At 57.9% G+C, this 20455-nt stretch overlaps 2 protein-coding genes across 2 annotated transcripts; one reads left to right on the forward strand and one right to left on the reverse strand.

Moving 5' to 3' along the window:
- The first annotated feature begins 2351 nt into the window (after nucleotides 1–2351).
- JDV02_002508 (uncharacterized protein) lies at nucleotides 2352–4640 on the forward strand. The gene is made up of 2 exons (XM_047983542.1): nucleotides 2352–3356; nucleotides 3683–4640. Exons 1-2 carry the CDS (start codon nucleotides 2779–2781, stop codon nucleotides 3942–3944), a joined length of 840 nt encoding a protein of 279 aa, XP_047839513.1. The 5' UTR covers nucleotides 2352–2778; the 3' UTR covers nucleotides 3945–4640.
- Nucleotides 4641–16507: 11867 nt separating this feature from the next.
- Nucleotides 16508–18419, reverse strand: JDV02_002509 (uncharacterized protein). Its single transcript, XM_047983543.1, has 4 exons — nucleotides 17717–18419; nucleotides 17529–17635; nucleotides 17432–17448; nucleotides 16508–17341 (listed from the first exon to the last, which is right to left on the reverse strand). Exons 1-4 carry the CDS (start codon nucleotides 17732–17734, stop codon nucleotides 17235–17237), a joined length of 249 nt encoding a protein of 82 aa, XP_047839514.1. The 5' UTR covers nucleotides 17735–18419; the 3' UTR covers nucleotides 16508–17234.
- Between the last annotated feature and the right edge of the window lie 2036 nt (nucleotides 18420–20455).

Genomic DNA, 20455 nt, shown 5'->3' on the forward strand with positions numbered 1-20455 from the left:
AACCACTCGTCGTCCTCCCCTCGAGCGGCCACGGATGACAGTCCGCGAGTGAGCGACCGACGACGGTGAGGTTGCAGGACAGACATGCACTCACTCGCGCACCTCGTCTTCGCCCATCCATTCATCCATTAATCCATCCATCCATCCATCCGTCCGCGCGCCCGCCATTCGACCGCATCACGCCGTGTCACCCTCGCGGATCCGTTCCTGTCGCCGCCTCCGCTCGCATGCTGCGTGAAACACTGCTCTTTTGTCACCGATCGGATCCCTCGAAGCGAAGCCCGTGGCCCGTCCTCGCCATCACGAGCATCCAGGCGAGCGGCTCGCCCCACGGTCCGGTGCTTCTCACGCGCCCTGACGCCGCCAAAACGGCCTTCACCGCTCCCGGGCTCCAGCATCTATCAGCACCGGTGCAATCGCTTCACGCTTAGCCCCGCCGTTCTCAGGCGGTGAGGCGCGCATCATGTATATATGAAGTAGATGTGAGCGAGTCCGGGTTGTTGCAGGTGCAGGTTCGGCTGCGGCCTCTGGTTCGCCTAGGTCCCCCCGGCGAAGGCGAGTCAGTATCTGAGCCATGACCGTTGCTTGCATTCCAACGAGACCATTCGCTACCACAGACTGTGACGCCCCGTCTACGTTCAGGAAGCCGATCGCAGTGTTGTGCGTCTCTTGGGTAGCACGCTCCGCTCCGGTGGTCAGACACTGACGCAACGCAGCTACGTTGCCGATGTCGTGCGAGCTCCCCTCCAACTCGGCCTGCCGGCTCTGCATGATCCCCCCGCTTATCGTGGGCTGCATGTGTGAACCTTTTTCATTGGTCGTCACGACGCGACTATACCGAATGGTCCAGAGACGTTCCGCCACCACTAAGACCCATGGCTCCACGGCCTTCCTTTCGCAGTGCTTGGGCACGATACAGTATACCAGTTCAATTGTGAAGGCTTCACTAGCTGAAGCAATATATCGGATGTCTTGACAATGATGTCGCCGAGAAACAGCGTCCTTCCACAACCGGGAGTCTCTCAGAGAGTAAAAGATCACTTGCGCGGAAAAAGGAGCTCATGCACGCGCGACTGCTTCAATCAACGTTATATGCCTCTAGCGACTCTTGTGCCCTTCCTCTCATCCGCACCTATTCGCTTTCTTCGCTTTCGCCCTTGCTGTACGGTTAAGGAGCGTGAGCGTCAACAAAGCTGACCCTGCGCTTATAGCATCACTTCGACCCTGAGCGAGCGCCGTCCGCTGATTACCTTGGCCTACGCTCATCGCTTTTGCCGCGTCTTAAAGCGGCACACCATGCTGGTCAATAGGCTTTGCATGTTCTGCTTGCGAACGATACTCATCAACGATTCACGTAGCTGTCGCAGTCAGGTTATACTTCGAACCGCTTCTCAAGCACACTGTTGTATCATCGCGAATCATACCTGCAATCGTGTCTATCGCCGCCATCGCCAGTTATGACGCCCCAGTCACACAGCCCTGGACATTCAATGACCGGAGACAGAGACCAGACACATCTGCTCATCCGTCCGACACCCGGGGAGTAACCGTAAGTCATAGTTCACTCCGTCTCCATCGTAAACGTAGTCATTTACTAGGGACAATTCGACAGAAGAGGTACGCCAGGCGAGTGCCATGCCACATTCGGAATCTTCAAGCGATGGCGTTATAGTGATGAATGGACAGATTTCGTTGTCAGGGGCACAAAACCAAAGCATCCGAGTGTTCGACCAATGCGCTCATGGATTCCAACTTGGCAGCGGGCGCTCTTTACGCATATTCGCGAGCCCCAATACCTCTTTACTCTGCAGGTCTGTGTTCAATATCAACCACATGCACGTCAATTCTACAACATGAGAGTAGACCAAGACATTATGGCCCACCTATGGACTGGACCGCCGCAGGGCACCACGAGCAGAAGCCATGCACAGCAAAGGACGCGATCAAGAAAGGCGACAAGCTAAAGACGCATTTACTACGGGTGGTTCAATCCTTCCTACAGAAATTCACGCCAGCGAAGAACCCAGAAACGGAGAAAGGTGGCTATAAGAGGGATGTGGCAGCAAGCCTTCATCGTGGGCAATGTAGACTCAAGAAAGCCCAAATTTTGACGCTATGGCTATCGGATCCATCGTATCTAATGTGAAGACAAAATCGGTCTATTCAATCACCATGAAGCTGTTTTGGGGCGAGATGAGTAGCAATTGAGCACGAGTATGTGATCCGGCTGGTTGAGCGGGGAGGTTCAGCCGGAAAAGGCATGCATTAGCATCAGGCCTTCTTCATCAAAACACTACAACGATCCACAATCTTAGCCGACGTAATATTGAAGCCTCAAAGGTCACAAACTATGACTATTCAAAGTTGAGCAAGCCGCTCAACGCAGGGTAGGCCAGAGTCGTCCCGTCGCAGCCACCCTAGACCAGGGCTGGGGGACCAGGCCGCCTGATCCACGTGCGGCCGGCTCCCTAGCGTCAGGGGAAACCGAGCCTCATCAACCCATCGCCATTACTCGTGCTCTCTAAAGGCCGATCCTTCGATCCCATCCCAAGCTGCCCGAAGCGTTCGCCGTGGATGTCAATCTGTGACGGCAGTTGACTACGACATCCATCGTTGCCGAGACCTGCTTCGCGAAACACCACGGATTGACATCACCGTCGCCAGCTGGCCAACGGACCAACGACAACGCGAGCGCACAACGACGTGCACCCTCACCTCCGGAGCAGCAGCACCAGCGGGCAGCCACGGCCACCACACCGAAGTGTCTGTCAAACCGTCATGGGCTCTTCGGATATCCCTCCGCCGTCGGCCCCGGCGTGGCTCGTCCCAGCATCGACGGCGCTGCTCGGCTCAGGCGTCGTCTGCTGGCTGGCCTGCTATGTCCTCATGACACGCCGCTCGCTGGCCACAAACGCGACGCCCATCCCCCTCATCCCACTCGGCATCAACCTCGCGTGGGAGGTCGTTTACGCTCTCTACGTGACTGAGGCGCCCCTCGAGCTGGCCGGCTTCGGCCTATGGTTGGCGTTCGACGTGCCCGTGCTCTACGCCACGCTGAAGACGGCGCCCCGATCTTTCGCGGCCGCCCCGCTGGTGGCTCGCAATGCCGGCAAGCTGCTCGCCGTCGTCTTCGTCTTCGGGCTCGCCAGCAACGCGCTCTTCGCCTGGTGGTGGCTCGCCGAGCCGCACCGCGGCCACGGGCTCAAGTGGGGCAAGTTTTGGAACGGCCTCGATGCTCGTGACACGACGGAGCTCGCCTGGTGGTCTGCGGGCGTGGCGCAGCTGGCCATGAGTGTCGGCGCGCTGGCGATGCTGGTTCAGCGAGGTCACTCTGGTGGTCAGAGTTATGCAATCTGGTGAGTGGCTCCCCTGCTGGCCCGATATCTCGATATTCAATCCCTCTCCCCCCGTCATTCGATTATTCGAGGGGGGGTGTCCCGACCAACCACTTGCGCGCGGGCCGCGGGCAAACATCCGGCGGTCCGAGATACTTTGTGTCCCCGTGCCTCTGGCTCGCGACGGAGCATCCGAGTGGAGTTGACGGACCCGACCGAACGGTTCTCATGTCGCCCACTCGGCCCGTCTCTCAGCAAAGGTGCTGAATGTTGTCTCTTTCACGCGAACAAACGTTCCTCCGCTCGACTTTGGGGGGACCAGAGACTGATTGTTTCCTCACGCGCAGGCTGTGTCGATTCGCCGGGACGCAGTTGGGCCTCCCCGGGCCGTGCGTCCTGCTCTGGTGGTACTGGCCTGAGGCCCACGGCTTCGTCTTGCACCCGCTCTCCATCATCATTGTGGGCACGTCCGTCGCCTGCGATGTGGCGTACCCCTTCGTCCTCGCGCACGTACGCAAGACGGAGAGGCTGTTGCCTGACGGGACCGTCGTCGCCGGGGACGTTGCGAGGGATGGCAGCCACGAGGCTCGCCACAGGAAGCGAGATTGAGAAAGCCTTCCTGCGACGAACCCCGTTTCCTCCGGAGAATATCGACAAGTGTGTCAATGTCGATATTGTTCCCATCCCCATTTCAGCTCAGCCCTGGCCGGGGAAAAGCGCACCCCCCCTCTCTTGGACAGTGCGTCGTCCACGACATGAACCCACCTCACTCACACCCCCTCCCCTTTCGAAAGTCTCCTTCTGCTCAGCCCGTCGTTCTCGTTGGCCCATGTCTAGCAAAAAGCTCATGGAATTCGACATTGCGATTCGATCTCAAGCGCCATACCACGACGATTGAGATCGCGTTGGACCTCCGTCTGTCAATCAACCTGAGAGCCCGCAGGGGCGCACGCGCAGCAACCTGCAGCCTTTCCACGTGTGCGACGTCCAATCGCCCATCGAGATGGACAAGAGTCCTGTCGCACTGAGACAGGGCCGGCGGGTATGTGGACGAGGCGGCCCTCCCCTGGATGGAGTCGCTTTTGCCTGCAAAGCACCAGACCCGTCCGCCCCCAACAACCCAAGAGTGGCGCGTGGCCTGTCGGGACCGAGCCGGGCAGCGGCGGGCACGCAAGGCCAGAGGATTTATGCCATATTTCTTTCGTTCCGTTGCGGGTCGATGGACGTTGCTAGCCAGCCTGCATGATGCTTTACCTCGTGCCACTTCTAATACTACATACTTTACTTCGTAACGCGTTAGGGAGGGTTTACTCTTGTCGGACCACTGGCGTCTGGTGTATTGTATGCTGTGCTTCGCACATGGATCGTGCTCTGTAACACGACGCAGTGTGACGGTGACAGGGCTTAAAGCCTCTCCCGACGCGCGACGACCACCTTTAAGTTTACAAGCTTCAACGGCTCATTGCCGCGGAGCCAGTGGCTGTACGGATCGACCCGTGCGCTTGAGGAGAGGGATCACCCGTGCAACCCAGGCTAATTTGTCTGCGCATGATGGTGTCTGAGCCGCATGGCAACGAGCCTGCTCCGCTCCAAAAAAAAAACCGCCGACGTGGGGCATCTTCGCCTTCAGGGTCCAGGCCCTGCATCGCGGCGTTGTGAGAACTGACGGGCAGTGCGAGGCAGGTCGAATTCGGGGTTTAAGCTTTCTGTCGCGTATGCACCGCGAACCTGCCGCCGTGTGCCCTCCCTCTTCGGGCAGTGCCAACGGTGAGGGTGAGCTGAAAATGGGACACCGAACGAGGCGTGAGACGTTGGGACTTTGCGACAAGGCCGCGGGGGTCTCGGTGCCGAGACGGTCTGCAACAGAGGAGGGGGGGGGGGGGCAAGTCCCCAGTGCGAGAGTGGGAAAAATTAAAATGGTTCCCGTTTCAATACTTCCGCTATAGAGTAGTTAGTAGACACCCATAGTCCGTCAGTCGACCTTGCCGACTGGCACTGCCGAGACGGTTAGGATGATGATGGGGGCTGCTGTCGTTATTGGCGTCGGCGTCGGCGGCGGGCGTGAGGCTGCCCGTCCGCGCGCCCCCGGTCTGGCGAATTGCTGCTTGCTGCAGCGCAGGGAACGCGAGCGAGCGAACGAGCAAGCGAGTGGATGACAGAGCATGTGCGAAATGCGAGGCTGATTGATGTTGGTGGTGGTGGTGGTGGCAGCATTTAACCCACGTCGCCGATCATCGTGCTTCTCCCTCTCCGTCTCGGATCCTCGCTCGAACCAGGGGGGGAGGAGTGCAAACATAGCTAAGCTTTGCTCGACCGGGATAGAGGCAACCGGCCTTCTTGCCGCCGCCACCGCCGCCGCCAGCAGGGCAAGGCCGAGCTGCCTCCAGGGATATGTAGTTAGAGAGCAACACCCCAAATGCGGGAGGAAAATGTGATGTGCAAAAAAAGGCAACGCCGAACCAACGACCAGCCCAAGAGGGAACCGGGCAGGACCGTCGTCACCTGACGGACAATGGATGCAAGCCAACTATATGTGACTGGATGGGCTCCGCGGTCGGACTCAGTTCAAAACGGTGAGGGACTGAAACCATACCAGACCCTTACGGCTGGCCGGACTGGCCCGTGCTTGCCATCAGCCCTCCCCTCATGATTTGGAAGAGGCCAAAGGAGTTGATTGAGTAGAGTTGAGTCGAGTCGAGTGCTTTCGTCAGGGGGCCGGGGGGAGAGGGGAGGGGGGTAAAGGCGTCTGGGGGTGTCAGTGTTGGTTTGTTGTTGGTGGAAGGGGCATAACCAATAACCCCCGGAACGTCTGGAGAAACGAGGGCCTGCCGTGTAGGAAAAGGTGCGATCGACAGCCCGCTTCTTCTTCCCGGAGCGGCGGCGGCGGCAAGTGGATAAAACACCCTGTCTGGTTCATCGTAATCACATCATTCTCTTCATCATTTACCTTTGGGGTCTTCCAAATCATTTCATCATGGGACGCACCGCCCCCCTCCCTTCGGTGTCCCACACTGGCAACGCCAAGTCCTGGTCTCACAAAGATGGCGCCATCGTTGGTTGTGTCAACAAGTTGTGTGCTTTTTGGGAGATAACGCGCGTCGGCACCTCAGACAGAGTGAGTAAGTGCACACAACCCAGACAAGGGGGTTGACTACGCTTTTGTAGGCATATTTATCACGCAGATTGTCGTCTTCGCTACCCTGTGTTGGCGTGTGTATGTATGTACGTCCGCCAGACAGCAGCGAGGCAGAGGGGGGTGAGGCATGGGGTCGATCTTGACCCGGTGAATCGGCGCCTGGTGCTGCTGGCAAGTGAGATTCTTGTGGAATGTTGTATCAAGTTTCGCCTTTCCTCGGACACGGGAAATGCGCGAGTGCCGAGTTTCCCGTACGAAGTGCTCACTATGCTGCAAAGTAATGCATCGTTGTTGGTTGGCCCAAGCGTCAATCCAACAAAGAGCCATCATTCGCTAACTACGTGTGTACGAAATGTGCACAGCAGGCCGCAAGCTAATACTTCCATTATATACTCGGTAAACGTGTTGGGTATTAGATGGGTCGATGCTCCTACCCTGCCGTGTGCCGCGCCTCTGGCTGCATATCGCCATGTAGGACATTGAAGTCAAGCGGAAGGACTGATGCAGTCGTCTTTCTCGTGTTTGCACTGCAGGATTTGGCATATCACGATGGGCAGAAATAAAGAATAAAAAATCTCATAATAAGATGCCAAAGGTTGTAAATGGTTCGCATGTCTGGATACGTTCGATTAGCATGGTGATTTTGGCGACTAACTGTGGTCTAAATGGAGTGAACGCTCGCCCTCGACCGCGGACACGGGTTTGCACCTTCGCCGGCCGCAAGCTTGCAGTGCTATGTGTCGGCGTTATTGACGTGGTATGAGCCATGGTAATCCGGCCTGTGCAACGTGAGGATTGCTGGGGCGAGATGCCGCTACATGTTTAAGTCTTGCTCTGACAAATCGCAGGGCGGGGGGGCATGGATCTGGTTCAGATACTGCATCTCGAAGTCTCAGCTTATATGGACGACACTCCATTACTGAGCCTTTGCGCGAAACAAGACCATGGAAACATCGGAAGATGGCGCAACTGAACAGAAACAATATACGGGTTACGTTCTTCACAAACTTGGTCAACATGCGAGACGTTTCTTACATGCTGGTCAGGGACCCGAGGTATACGAATAAGTGCCCAACGTGTATGTGGCTTATGAAAGTAGAGGCATCTGGACTCGTCCAACTGCCGTCAAGTGCCAGCGTGCCACCAAGCGCCGGACTGGAGCCTTTGCAGCACCGCCAATCAATTTCATGAGCTCACCTCGTATGCGCATACAAGGATATATCCCCGGATAATGATTCTCGATGCATGCCGTCTGGATAGTGCACGTCGATCGGATTGAAGTCCTTGGCGGCGCGTTGCTAACATGCATCCTGGCGAATGGGAATAGGAACAACATTGAAGCCGCACGGCGGACCACACGCGCGTCAACCCACCTGCAAGTAGTTGCAAACAGCTAACCATGAAGCGCAACTGCCTTCTCCTACAAGCATACTTACCGTACATATGCTCGAGCGTGCAGACGGACACACATGTTTCTGCGTTCAGTCGTCAGGCCATTCCGCCATGTCATTTTTCTTTCCTGCCACGTGTTTGTAGCTGTTTGTCATACCACCAACAAGGCTGTGTGAGTGGCGTGTTGGTCGGGTACCGGGATGATGCCGTGCAGCAGGGATCGACATGATTCAACGGTTTTTTTTCTTTGGTGTGCCTGTCTGGTAGGACCACAGAAACATTGAAGGGTCCATGGCGGTCCAATTCCAGTCAATTTTTATTTCAACGAGGGCCGGCGCACCAACAACATCGCAGACGCGCGGGTAGCACTCAATAGCTTACTCGAGATGCAGTTGGTGGCTGCGAGGCGGGAGGGCAAAAGGTGTTTTGTGCAAAACCCCAAATGAAGCGAAGGGATGTTGGTGCCCTGATGTTGTTCCTGAGGGACGATGAGTGGTATTGACTGGGTTCAGTGTCTCCGCTAGGATAAGCCGAGGCGGTCTCGTGAGCCGTCATGTAGTCCTATGTCATGGGCCCGTAAGTGGAGGTTTCGTACGTGGCCCTCGTGATTGATTCCACGCGGCGGAGCCCTGTGCAATGCCTCTGCAATAAAAGGGGTAAATCGAGGGCAAACACTTCGTATGTCCAACGCTGACGCTTAACAACAGCAAGACGTTAGTTATGCCACTCAATATGCACATGTAATGCCGTGTTCATCGTATTGCGGAAGGTGAATAAGCACCCTGCAGCGCCAACAGAGACGTCTTTCTCTGCACGCCCGAATAGAGGAAGCAGGTTAGGTGAGGAACTGCCTGCCCCGTGCGGGTCAAGAGTGCCGCCTACCCAGTTGGCGGTGACCAAAAGTGTCACTGGTCATATTGCAGCCTCAAAAGTTGCAGGCCCATGAGCTCATGTCCCTCGGACAGTGGTTGCGTCTCGTGCTTCGGCATTACACACAACACACCAACACGAGTGCCTGCATATCGAGCCTATGCACAACCCACCCCCGATGATGGATGGCAATGGACGTCGTCTCTCATGGATGACGCCGTAACTTAGGCAGTGCATGCAAGGGCGCAAGTAAGCGCGGACGACTCTTCATGTTGACGAGCAGCATGCACTGTTTCTAGAGTGCCGGAGAGCGTGGCCCCCTTTTCCATGACAACTCCCGGGGCTGTGACAGAATGTCATCGGGACCTGCCGACAGGAAGAGACTTTGCAATGCGTCGCACGTGCATGACACATAGGCACCTGCAATCACGAGCCCGAGTCCAGGGGAGCAAGGGGCCTCGACCGTCGGTGACCTTTTTGGTGCAGGGCTGGTGCTCGTTGCGTACCCTTCTCGGTTGCCTGCCGGTGCACACTCATAATCTACACGCCCGAGCATTAGTAACGGCAATAGATAGGAGGGGAGGATTTCGGGGAAAGCAACTCGGCAGCAGGCCGGCAAACACCGCCCCGTTTCTAAACGGCCAGGGAACATTCCATGCTCCGTCAGAGACGGTCAACCATGGCGGCGGCGCCCAACAGCCCCGTTGGCTGTGTTCGTAACTGACAGGCGTTGATGTGGACACGCCAAGCAGCACGCATCGTTGCCGTTGGATTGATCGTGCATAAAAGGCCGTCGTGGGGTGGGGGGGAGGGTGGAGTAAATAGTTCCAAGGTTGCTGCCCAACATGCCGTCGATGCCTGTTGTTGATACGGTGACTTACACGCAGCACGACCACCAACACCAACAAGAGGGGCTTTTGACGATTGCACCCGCCGTTTAATAATCACAGGCTCACATTTTGCACATGCAAATCTCAAAATGCATCAAGACTCTGCTATAACGATATCAAACATTTTAGCACCTCGATATCGACCATTGATGTTTTTTCAACTTACCGGGAAAAGGAAGGGAGGGGGGGGGGGGGTCGGTGTTTGAAAAAGACTTGCCAAAAGAAAGTTCACCGACGCCAGCACCGGCCTAAAATAGTGACAACATAATACTCCCACCAACGGCGGCAGCCGAGCGCACTATGGCCCCTTTGACGTTGGCATCTCCGCAGCCCTGCCCCGTCGAATCAATCCCCTCTTCCCGCCCGCCCCCGGACTGCACGGCGGCGGCGGCGGCGGCGGCGCGTCCTCGGTGAGGCCCCCGGTGAGCTCTATGAACCTTGCGAGCGCCGTTCACTTTCCCCAGCTTTCCCCCTCCCCTCCCAGACGCCCCCCTCCTTCCCGCGCTTATGGCGTCGCCTCAGCTGGGGGCGGGGCTGGGCCTGGCGTCTTCGGGACGGGGTGGGGAAACTGGGGCATCGTCACCCGGGTCCCATCGACGGGCGGAGGCGGCGGCGGCGGCGGCGGTGGTCACGTCGGCTCCGTGGTGGCGGACGGCATGAGTGGTTCACACACGAACTCCATTTGTGATGACGGGAAAGCAGAGGACCGATCGGGATGCCTCAAACCAAACCATAACATCTAGACCACCAAGACCACCACCACCACCACCATCACCCATCACCGCCTCGTCCTCCCTCCTCCCTTCCCCCCCCCTCCTTCCATCACTCAGCACATCCAGCCCCTGGCGGGCTTCTCTCGACCAGAAGGGGTCGGCCCATCAGGGTACGTACGGACGTACGTATACTGTACAAGCGTAGTTGTCTCTTCCCACTCCAGCTCCAGCTTTGCAAAAAGGCGGACCAGCCAGCCGTCGTTTCTTCTTTCGGCGCGTGCCTGTTTGGCCGCGTCAAGTCTGGAGGGAGGCAGGGAGTGGGGAGGCAAGGCACGAGGGCCAGGCGGCGGCCTCACATGGCCGCTGTTAGTACTTGCATATATGCACGTCTATCTGGCCGCAGCGAGGTCCCCACGCGAGACCCGTGTGGACGACGACAGCGTGTGGTTGTGTGCATCCGCAGCCCTGCTGCCTGCCTGCCAGCCCCTTCCCTCCCCACACCCTCTCTCTCTCTCTGTCTCTCTCCCTTGGTGGTAGGAGTAGGATGCGCCCCCCGTACACTCCAACCCGGCCCCCCCCCCCTCAGGGGACTTCCTTGTCGTCCAGCTCCGGCTCGTCTCTGATCCGATCATGAGGCAAAAAAACGCAGAGCAAAAAGCAACGCTGGAAACCCGACCTCCGGGCATTTGGGACGGGGCCTGCAGAAAGCATGTCGCCATGTTTCGGTGCTCGATCACGCACTAGGCACGTATTCTGTTCTGGTTGCATTTACGAGCACCACCACCACCACCACTACTGATAAATCCTGCGGCACTCCCCTCCCTCCCCCTTCCCCACCCCCTGCTGGGCTGGCGAGGCTCGCACCAGCTACACCGTCTGAACATGGGATGATGATACTGTCTGTTCGCGGGTGAAGCAATGACAAGCAAACCCTGAATTGAGGAAGGGGAGGGGAGGGGGGTGCGGGTGCGGGTGCGGGCGCGGACGGACATGGAGCGGCCCCTCCGATCATGATGCATCCTAACCGGCCCGCAACATCTCGAAACCAAGCCAAGAAGAGAAGAGGGCCAAGAAAAAAAAAGGCCGCCGATACGATGCGTCGCGCCGCGTTGGGTCGGCGGGATCGAGAGCCGCAGCGGTGTCGCCCGTCTGCACTTTTGGTGTGTTGCCTCTGCTCCGAAAAGCCGGGACGCAGGTTGGATCGATGGATGGATGCCTCTGGTGCATCATCGCCCCATGCCCACGCACGCCGGCGTTGTACACACAGACAAGCAGACACAGAGCACACACACACACACACACACGCACACAGAGAGCGAGACCCGGGCAGTCATAGCAGCAGCAGTAGAAGCAGCACCAGCACCAGTAGCAGCACCAGCATCGCGTGTGTCTTGCACCCATGTACCGGGTGCGACACACACGATCGCCCATGTGTGCCTTGCTGGTGGTAGCGGTGGCGATGGGGTGGGTGGTGGTGTCATCCGGCTCATCTCGTCTATTCATGTTACACCAAACACCAGACACCCGTCTCGCACAGCATATCAACGGCCTCGCCCGTCCCGTCCGCGCCTCCTTCGAGAAGCCGCCCGTCCCGACGGGGAGCGGCACACGCGAGGATGGGGACACAAGAGAGCTTACTACTAACTGAGTACAAAAAAAAACCACACGACAGTGGGCCGGCACAGCGGGCGGTCCGAGGGACTGGTCAAAGACAGAGACATGGCGGTGCAGGGTCAGGGCCCCGGGAAGAGAAGGCCGCGCCCGTTGCGGGCGTGACGCAGCGACGTGGCGCCCCTGTTTCCGCGATGATGAATGATGGAACCTTGTCTCCATGTTGGTTCCTTGCTGTACTACAATGGATGGATGTATCTTGTTGCATCGCCTGGCCCGTTGGGGACATGTACGTATGTACGCACGAAGTAGTGCCTTTTTCTCCCCCTCTCTCGGCCGGGTGTCCGTCGCGCGCGATTCCTTTTTTCAAGGGGCCCTAATTATGCTTGGGTTTCAATATCGTACTACATGCGGGAGCGGCAAGGCAAGTTGCTAGCTGCCCTGGCCGCTGTTTTAGCCCGCGCCATCCCGCGGGCGCCTGCCAGGGCGCTTACAAGGTCAATCGATCAGTCAGTACATAAGGTACGTACTAAGTATTGTAATATTATCAGGTTAAGTGAGGCCCGAAATCCATCGGGGAGAAGAGAGGCGACAAGGCCAACGAAAACAGCAACAACAACAACAACCAAGGCACAGCACACAGCACAGACAGACACACCCCAAATGGGCGAAGAGTCGAGAAAGCCGCTCCGGAGGTCGTCCCCCGTCCCCTCCCTAACGCCGACGGACAATCGCCGAAGCCGACACGAACATCCCAAAGCGCGCTTGATGAGGCCTCTGGAAGGTCGGGAATCGCAAGTAAGGGGGGGTCAGGTCGGTCGGTCGACGGAAAGCAATGCCGCGTTTGCGCGCGCGCGCGACCAACATCACGGTTCTCGCGGGCGTCGGCAATAGCAGAGCGCCGAACACCGACTAGCAACACAGAGAACGAAGCAACACGAGAGGGCGAGAGAGAGAGAGCGGAGTGGTTGCACTCAACGCAAAACACACACACCAGCAACCAGCCAGCTACGGTAGCGATGCCTCCTGTTGCTTGACCTAACACTGTTGATGAGGCATGGCGGGCCAGCCTGAAAGGGCTGCGCTGTGCTGCGCAGCAGAAGCGCCGGACCCAGCCAACAACAACCACAACAGCTGCAACAACAACAACAAGCATTACAACACCAACACCAGCACCAGCAGCACCCATCAGTATCGCCTTGGTCTTCTTCCCCCGGCGCCAGGATCCCCCTTGTAAGTTGTCCCTTGACAGGACAGGACAGGCAAGGCAGATCAAACAAACGCGCGCGAGGCCCGTGGCTGCAGTACTAGCGTGGAGAACGCAAGGCACAGTCATCATCAGCAGCAGCCCTTCCCGCCCTGTGATAGTAGTGCCCTGTCTGTCAGTCAGTCCGCCCTTCTTTTTTTAAGGCTATTACTCTCCCTCTTGATTAATATTCAGCCAGACGGACATGGACGCACGCCAAGCATCCGGTCCGAGCCGCACGTACGCTTGTGAGAACCGTGGCCCCTGAGATACATGGTACTACGTACCAACAACGTTGCCTTCATCGTCAGGGCCAAAAGTAGGAACGGGTCCCGAACGTGGATTACAAGTTGTGCGTTTTTTCCGTACATGTAGTATGGGGACCGACCGACAACCCTGGGCTCCACGACGACGACGTGCTACTGGCATCGACGGAACCCATGTTGAGCACAAGCAGGCAGGACACCCCGGGGCATCACATGTGTCATTGATCCTGGCGCTGAACTACCGTGAGACACAAGGAGCGGCGCAAAGGCAAAAGCAAACACAGAAAAAACGCGGGGAGAGTCACGTACCGCCACTTTTTTCCCCCGGGCTTTTTCGCGGTGTCGGTTTTTGGGGGGTTCCCTGTCTGGTGTCGATAATCAAACACGACCAGCCTGCTGGGAGAGGGGGGGTTCTGGCGCTGCGCTGATTGATGCCTGGGGCGGCGTGTACTTTCAGGGTCCAGGGCAGTCTGTCCCGGCGGCGGTCTGATTCATTCTCTTTGTCTCAACATCATGAAGGAGATGATGTCGTCCTGCTGGTCACCATGGCACCGGGTCGGGGGTTTCCATTCCTGGGATGAGGTTTGTTGGACAACGGCGTTCAATATTCGATGGAACCTTCTTTCCGTTCAGTCCATTGGCTGTAACAGGTTTTTCGGGGGGGGGGTGACGCACATGATTGAGTGACCATCTTCTTCAAGGACCACTCCCCGGCTTCAAAGGTCACCGTCACCAACCCAACCAACCGCACCAGTCTCTCATTCATTTGCAAGGCTGCCTACTAAGTAGTAAGTACTGTACAGCACGGTACTACGCGCGCGAGTGTGAATGCATGGATGGATGGATGGATGTATAGATGTCTGCGTGGTGCTTAGTAGTCGTCAACTTCCCTACCGGCCCGCACCAGACATGCTGCCGCGCCCGACCAACACGAGGTTTTCAAAAGCCCTGCCAAGGCGCTGATGCCGCCGCGCCGACGAAAGGAGAACACCCACATAACGAACGACAACCCTGACAGGGCGAACACAGCAAAGGTGAAGCCGCAAAAGTCTTAGTAGAGCCAACAGCAGCAGGGGCCAAAGGCGGCCATCATCGTGCGACGACTACATAGTACAACTAACCCCATCGGCGGGGGCGGACCGAGGAGGCCAGGGAGGACGTACAATAGCTCTCTTTCTCTTTTCTCTCTACATTGAAATTATGGTACTAGAAGGCACGGATGGCCGTGTCCACCGCGGCTCCTGGAGCCCCGAACTCGACAGGGTTGGTATCCGAAAACCCATTCCATGTCCCTGATATATCTGTACGAAATGATGGTATCCAACGTTTCTTCCATCCACGTTGCCCGCCCGCCCCGCTTCCACGCGAGAACCGTCATATCTCTACCGTGAAAACGGCCATTTTGTTCGACACGAGGTAATAACAGTCCAGTCCTCAAAGAGGCCAACTCGGTGAGGCTTGTTAGAACGGTCAGAACTGTCAACGCACGCACGCACGTATGCATGCATGCATGCATGCACACACTCCTCCTGCATACGCGCGCGAGCGTCCGCAGGCTTTTTTCCCATTCTTTCTTTCCCTTTCTATTCTTTGCACTCTCTATCCCTGTTCGGTGTCCCCCCCTCTCCTCCCGGGTGTCTCCTTGGTCCAGGTTTTATTGGGTAGAACAACATGTGCGGACCGCGCCGCTGTCATCCCTCAGTTGTGTGTGGCCCGATGGCCGCCCCCCCCTGTTGGTGGTGGTGGTGGTGTTGCTGCTGCTGGAGCAAAGAGTCGCAGCAGTCACAGTTGCACAAGCGCCCCTTTCCTATCCGGCACACGTACAACATGCAGCCCGCTGAGGACGGCAGGCGTAAAAACCTTTCGCAACTAAAACAATAAAAAAACGCCCATTAGCAAGCGGGATGGCAATTGCTATTTTGGCCATGTCGGCGGCGCTGTCAGCCCGCCCCTCCCGCCGGGTCTGGGCACGACTTAACTCCCCCAGGCACCGGGTGTCACTTACATCGCCATCGCACATCTCGATCCATCGGTCCACACGCACGCAAGCGCGCCGCCGCCTTCTCACACACACGCACGCACACACACACACACACACACACATACACACACGGACCACAGCATGGCAGAGGAACGGGGTGTTGGTGATGGTGATGGTGATGGTGGTGGTGGGGGCGGTGATCGAGAAGACTACATAACACTGCTCTGCTCCCCTCGGCCACGGGCCGCACGGCGTGGGCGGCAACCACGAGCAGCGGGCAACGTCCAACACTACCGCCTCGGAGGCGTCTGTGCGTGACCATGCATGCATGACTTGTGCATTTCTTCTGGTCAAGAGGGCGACAGAAACACGGTGGTACGTTCGTGACTACTACCACTCCGTAGTATGGTGCTGTAACTATAATGCTTGCTGTATTGTGCTTGTAAGCGCGAGGGGCAAAGCAAGGATGGAATGGACTCTCTCATGAGAGAGAACGGCAACCCGACTTGCACCCCATTTAACTGTAAGGACAAAACGGACAGCCATGCCTTGGATTTTCTGATATCAACTGTCAAAATTCAGTTGCGCCCGACGGTGAACCCGTAACGTCTCTGGTGACCTGCACGTCAAAGGTCAGGGCCCCGGCCCCGTCTCGTTGAGAAACGGCGCGGAGTCCACAAATGCCTTTCCCTTCCATCGACAACGAACCGGGGGTCGGGCCCGGGGCCGGGGCCGGGGAGGCTCCATGTCAGCTTGGCCGGCCCCTGCTGGTGCTGGTGCTGCCGCCGGCCGCAGCCGCCGCCTCCGCCACGACGATGGTGACAGCACAGCTCGAGCGAGACAGACGACGAAACAACGGCCATGCTGCCCCATGGCTCACTTTGGACTGTTTCTTGTGATACCACAGGCAGCCTGCGCCGCCGTCTCCTGTTGCGTTAGCCGATGTCGCCAGCCACAATGGGTCCCATGCAGCTCGGGTGCGTGGGCCGCATCTGGACTGCCCATCTTCGGGTCTGCCCGTGTGCGTGCGTGCGTCTGTCATCGGCATCCGTTATTACTTGGTTCGCCTCGGAGAGTAAAAGTGCCATTCCATTGTGCGCCGCCGTCCTCAAAGGGACCTAATGTTCCAAAGCGTTGTACAAACAAATACACCGTCCAAGACAAGCCGCCAAACTGCCAGGGCTGCTCCGAAAAGAAGCCAGGTTCGCACCCAGATAAGAGAGCCCCCGTCTTCCAATGTAGGTAGGTATCCAATCCAGTCCAGGCCAGTCCAAACCATGCCGTCTGTGTAAACGTCCCTCGCTATATGCCTCGAGTAAAGGAAATAAATAAATAAATAAAACCCCATAAATGCCGCGCTAGTTGAAGGGGGTAGGAGAGCAAAAACAACGCCCCTTCTTTTAATATCCCGCTATGCCTTTTGGTTGCCGTCACCTCCCGAGCGCGAAGGGGGTCCCCTTCTGTGGTGCTTCGTGCGCTGCGCTGTGTGCGCGTGGTTGGTGCTGCTCTGCAGTCGTGCGCCCCCGCATCAGTTCACACGTCCATGCCGGACCAACTCGCAACCACCACGCAACAGGAGATGGGCGCCGGTGGAGCCAACAATGCAACGCTGCGCGACTCTCGCCCAGATGATGCAGACGCCCGGTTTGCGACTCGCCGCCGTCTGGTCGTACGGCCACTACGTTCCGCTGGTCGAATCGTCGCGCGGCGGACCGGCCAGCGCCAGCTGACCACAGTTACCACTCTCTCCCAGCGCTCTAGGCCGCCAGCTGGTACCCAACAGGGTGGGACAGCTCACCGAGCCGAGATGTGGTACGGGTGCGGCGTCATCTTGGGTTGCGGCGGCCGTATCAGCTTCGCCCACGGATGGTTACTCGGTTGCTGTCGTTCGCGGCAGGCAGCTATAGGACGGTCGTCAGTACACATGATGCAGGCGCCAGAGGGTTGAATGGAACTCCGGCAGTGGCGCCCGAGATGCAATCATCACTCACAGCAGATGTCGTTACCCCTGCCGTCGATGTCAGTATGGCGCCGTACATGTGACGGAGATTGGGCATCCCGTGCAGGAACACCCGGACTTGCACTCACCAGTATTGCTTGCTGACCACTGTGGGCGGGCACCGTTTTTCCGTCTCAATGTACTTGGAGCACCATGACTCGACCAGATGGTAATGGTGCTGGCAGCTCAGTTCCTTCTGCAATGCCGTGGAGTTAGCTTACATCCTGGTTCGCAGAGGATCGACTCGGCGATCCAGCACGGACAAAGCTGTACTCACGTAGATATAATTGCACATGGCGGTGGTTGCAGCGAGGACCCGTGGCCCAGATGAAGTGTTATAAAAAGGCGAACTGAGGAGATAAGGTGGGTGGACGCCTGATGGCTAAGTGACGTGGATCAGGACGAAGGGTTGACGTCGAGGCCTGTTTCAGAGAGTTATGTCCCCGATGTCAAGGACCGTCGACGACTTATATATATAACGCCGTGGTATGGTGGACAAGCAGATGGCCAAGCCGAGTAGGTAGGTAGTCTGAGAGGGGTCGGGTATGACACCACGTCAGGAATGAGGATGACTTGGTTCAGCTGACAAGAACACCGAGTACTGCTCGATCGGATCGTATGCGTCAAAGTTGCTGCGAGGAGCGCGGCCGTGGTATTTATCAGAGATCGGGAGTTCTGCACCGTGGCTGGTTGCACGGCTTCGTGGGGAGAGTCTTCGACGTCGAGCACGTCCCCGTCTTATGAACGAGGAGCCCATTCTGCCATGAGGACCCAGGCCCGCGCCCCCCCCCCCCCGGGCCTGGCCTTGTGGATGCCGGGCATGGGTGGGAGGGCGTATGAGGGTACTCTCTGTTTCCAGCAAGGCCGAGACGAGGAGCGTCACTGACTCTTCTGGGGTGCGCCAACGCCTCCCTGGCGTGAGAGAGCCACAGCGAGGGCTTGGACGGGGAGGGAGGGAGGGGGTGGGCGTGGAAGAGGGTGCGGGTGCGGGGGGGGATTGATAGGTACGTAGCCCCGGCTTGGGCCTCAGGGTTTGGGGCGGGGGAGTGATGGGACGCGTTGGACGATGCAGAACGCAGAGCCACTGACGGCGTGCGTGCGGAACATCAATTGGCGGGGGGGGGGTCGGGAATTCGCAGGTGGGTTGGGGGCTGTGAGACCAAGGCGTGCCACCAAGAACGGGCAGCACAAGTTGGGCAGGGCGTGTGTTCCCCGGCCGTGTACGAGATCGCCCCGCTAAGTCGATATTGCACGTCGGGTCGGCCTGCGCAGACATTGCATTACTCTATTAGTGCTCTCTGGACATGGTGCACTACGTAACAGGTAAGTCAGGTAGTTGCCCACACAGCATACAGCATTGGACTGGCGGACTTTGGAGGCAGAACGCAGCGCGGCCCAAATACGTGCCGTACAATATCGTGCAATGCAATGCGGCACACGATGCCCATCGCTCGTCATCCAGGCACGAACAGCTTCCACGACGGTGATGATGTGTACAGGTATGGTAGGGGTGAGGTAGGCACAGCGGAACAGCACCGCCATCTGGCGCCCGTGGATCGCCAGTTCTGGACACGCCGTGGCTCGAACCGGCAATGATTCATTCACAAGACCGAAACGACAATACGGACTACTGCCTTGTACATCGAGAGGCGGCACAAATCCAGACTCTCTTCCCCTCTTGGCGGTCCGAGCGACATCCTAACAAAAACGTGTTGCTCCCGACTCCGAGGTCAGCGTCGCATCCAATCTAGGGTCCCATTCCGACTGCGAGATGCCGGCGGGCTGGGGAAATGCGCCTCGGCGCCCGTAATGGCACATCCCCCACCCGGTCACGGGGGTGCTTCTCCCACTTCATGGAAGTCGGGTCTGGTCATTGTGAAGCACGCCGAGATTCCGACTTGGACGCCTGGATGCTACTACCTTACTACTGCTGGGTGCCTGCAGTGCCTGGCTTTCGCACTTGCATCAAGTAGGTAACTTGGTACCTCGTCGATCACGGTTTTCCAGAGGCCCAGTACCCCGATCAGGCAACGGAACAGGTACTAACCCTTACCCTTCGCTCTGGTGGTGATTTTTAAACTTCAGACGCATTGATACATCGGGGAAGGAGCGGCCATGAGCGAGTAACTCCACGGAGATGAGGGATATGCGGGTCAATCATGAAGTGGATGTCGTCGTTGGGCAGCTTCGGGTACGAGTCTCCCACATCATGCGTGTCTGCCTTCCCGCAGCTGATCGGTTCAAGCAGCCAAGATCCCAGCAATACAAGGAAACGGCCGGCGCCGCTCAGGCCCGCAGGGCAGAATGAATGTACAGCATACCTAGTACCGTCTACCGCCAACGTAGCTTGGTTTGTACAAAATACCTACCTGGATCCTGGCATGGGAAACCGCGATGCCCTCCAAGCGTTCCTTCCAATCTGAATCTGATGGAGGCGGCAGGCGCAATTGGCACTCGACTGCCAGGTGGCACGAGGCTCGAGAACCTCTGTGGCTAGGCAGGCTAGCTGGCCCCCATCACATCACAGCCCGCGGCGCAAGGCACCGCAAGGCACCACCGCACCACGGCTACACCACTGGAGCACAGCACCCGTCATCACACTGGGCACCGTGATAATGACAGCTAAGGTATGTACCTACCTACCTACCTTACCTCACCTGACTTTGGGCAGTAGCGCCTGACATCACCGCACAGTCAAACCGGCATCATATCGCCGTAACCGCTGAGCCGGCCCTCACCCAGGCCAGGTCAGGGCACCAAGACAGGCGCGAAGCACCCCATTCATCTCTTTGCCCAAGGCGCAGCTCTGCGCCCTGCCTGCGTCGAAACGAGATCCGAGTCTGCCCTGGCACGGCGCCGCCTCTCCACAGCTCGACTGGGCTCCCTGGGCCGATTCCAGATCCGAGCTGATTGATGTCCTGCTTTCCGCAACCGAGCTCGCTCACAAACCCAGACCAAAGTTGGCCGCATTGTCGGCATGGTCTGCTATTAGCACTCCATCGGCGAACGAGGGAGC

This window comes from Purpureocillium takamizusanense, chromosome 2 (assembly GCF_022605165.1).
Source record: "Purpureocillium takamizusanense chromosome 2, complete sequence".
NCBI classification, from domain to species: Eukaryota; Fungi; Ascomycota; class Sordariomycetes; order Hypocreales; family Ophiocordycipitaceae; genus Purpureocillium; species Purpureocillium takamizusanense.

What these genes read in the sequence shown, in the direction of transcription:
- JDV02_002508 (XM_047983542.1), top strand. Translation starts at nt 2,779, where the DNA reads ATGGGCTCTTCGGATATCCCTCCGCCGTCGGCCCCGGCGTGGCTCGTC. An exon ending in GGTCAGAGTTATGCAATCTG is followed by an intron (nt 3,357 to 3,682) that starts GTGAGTGGCTCC and finishes CCTCACGCGCAG; the next exon opens with GCTGTGTCGATTCGCCGGGA.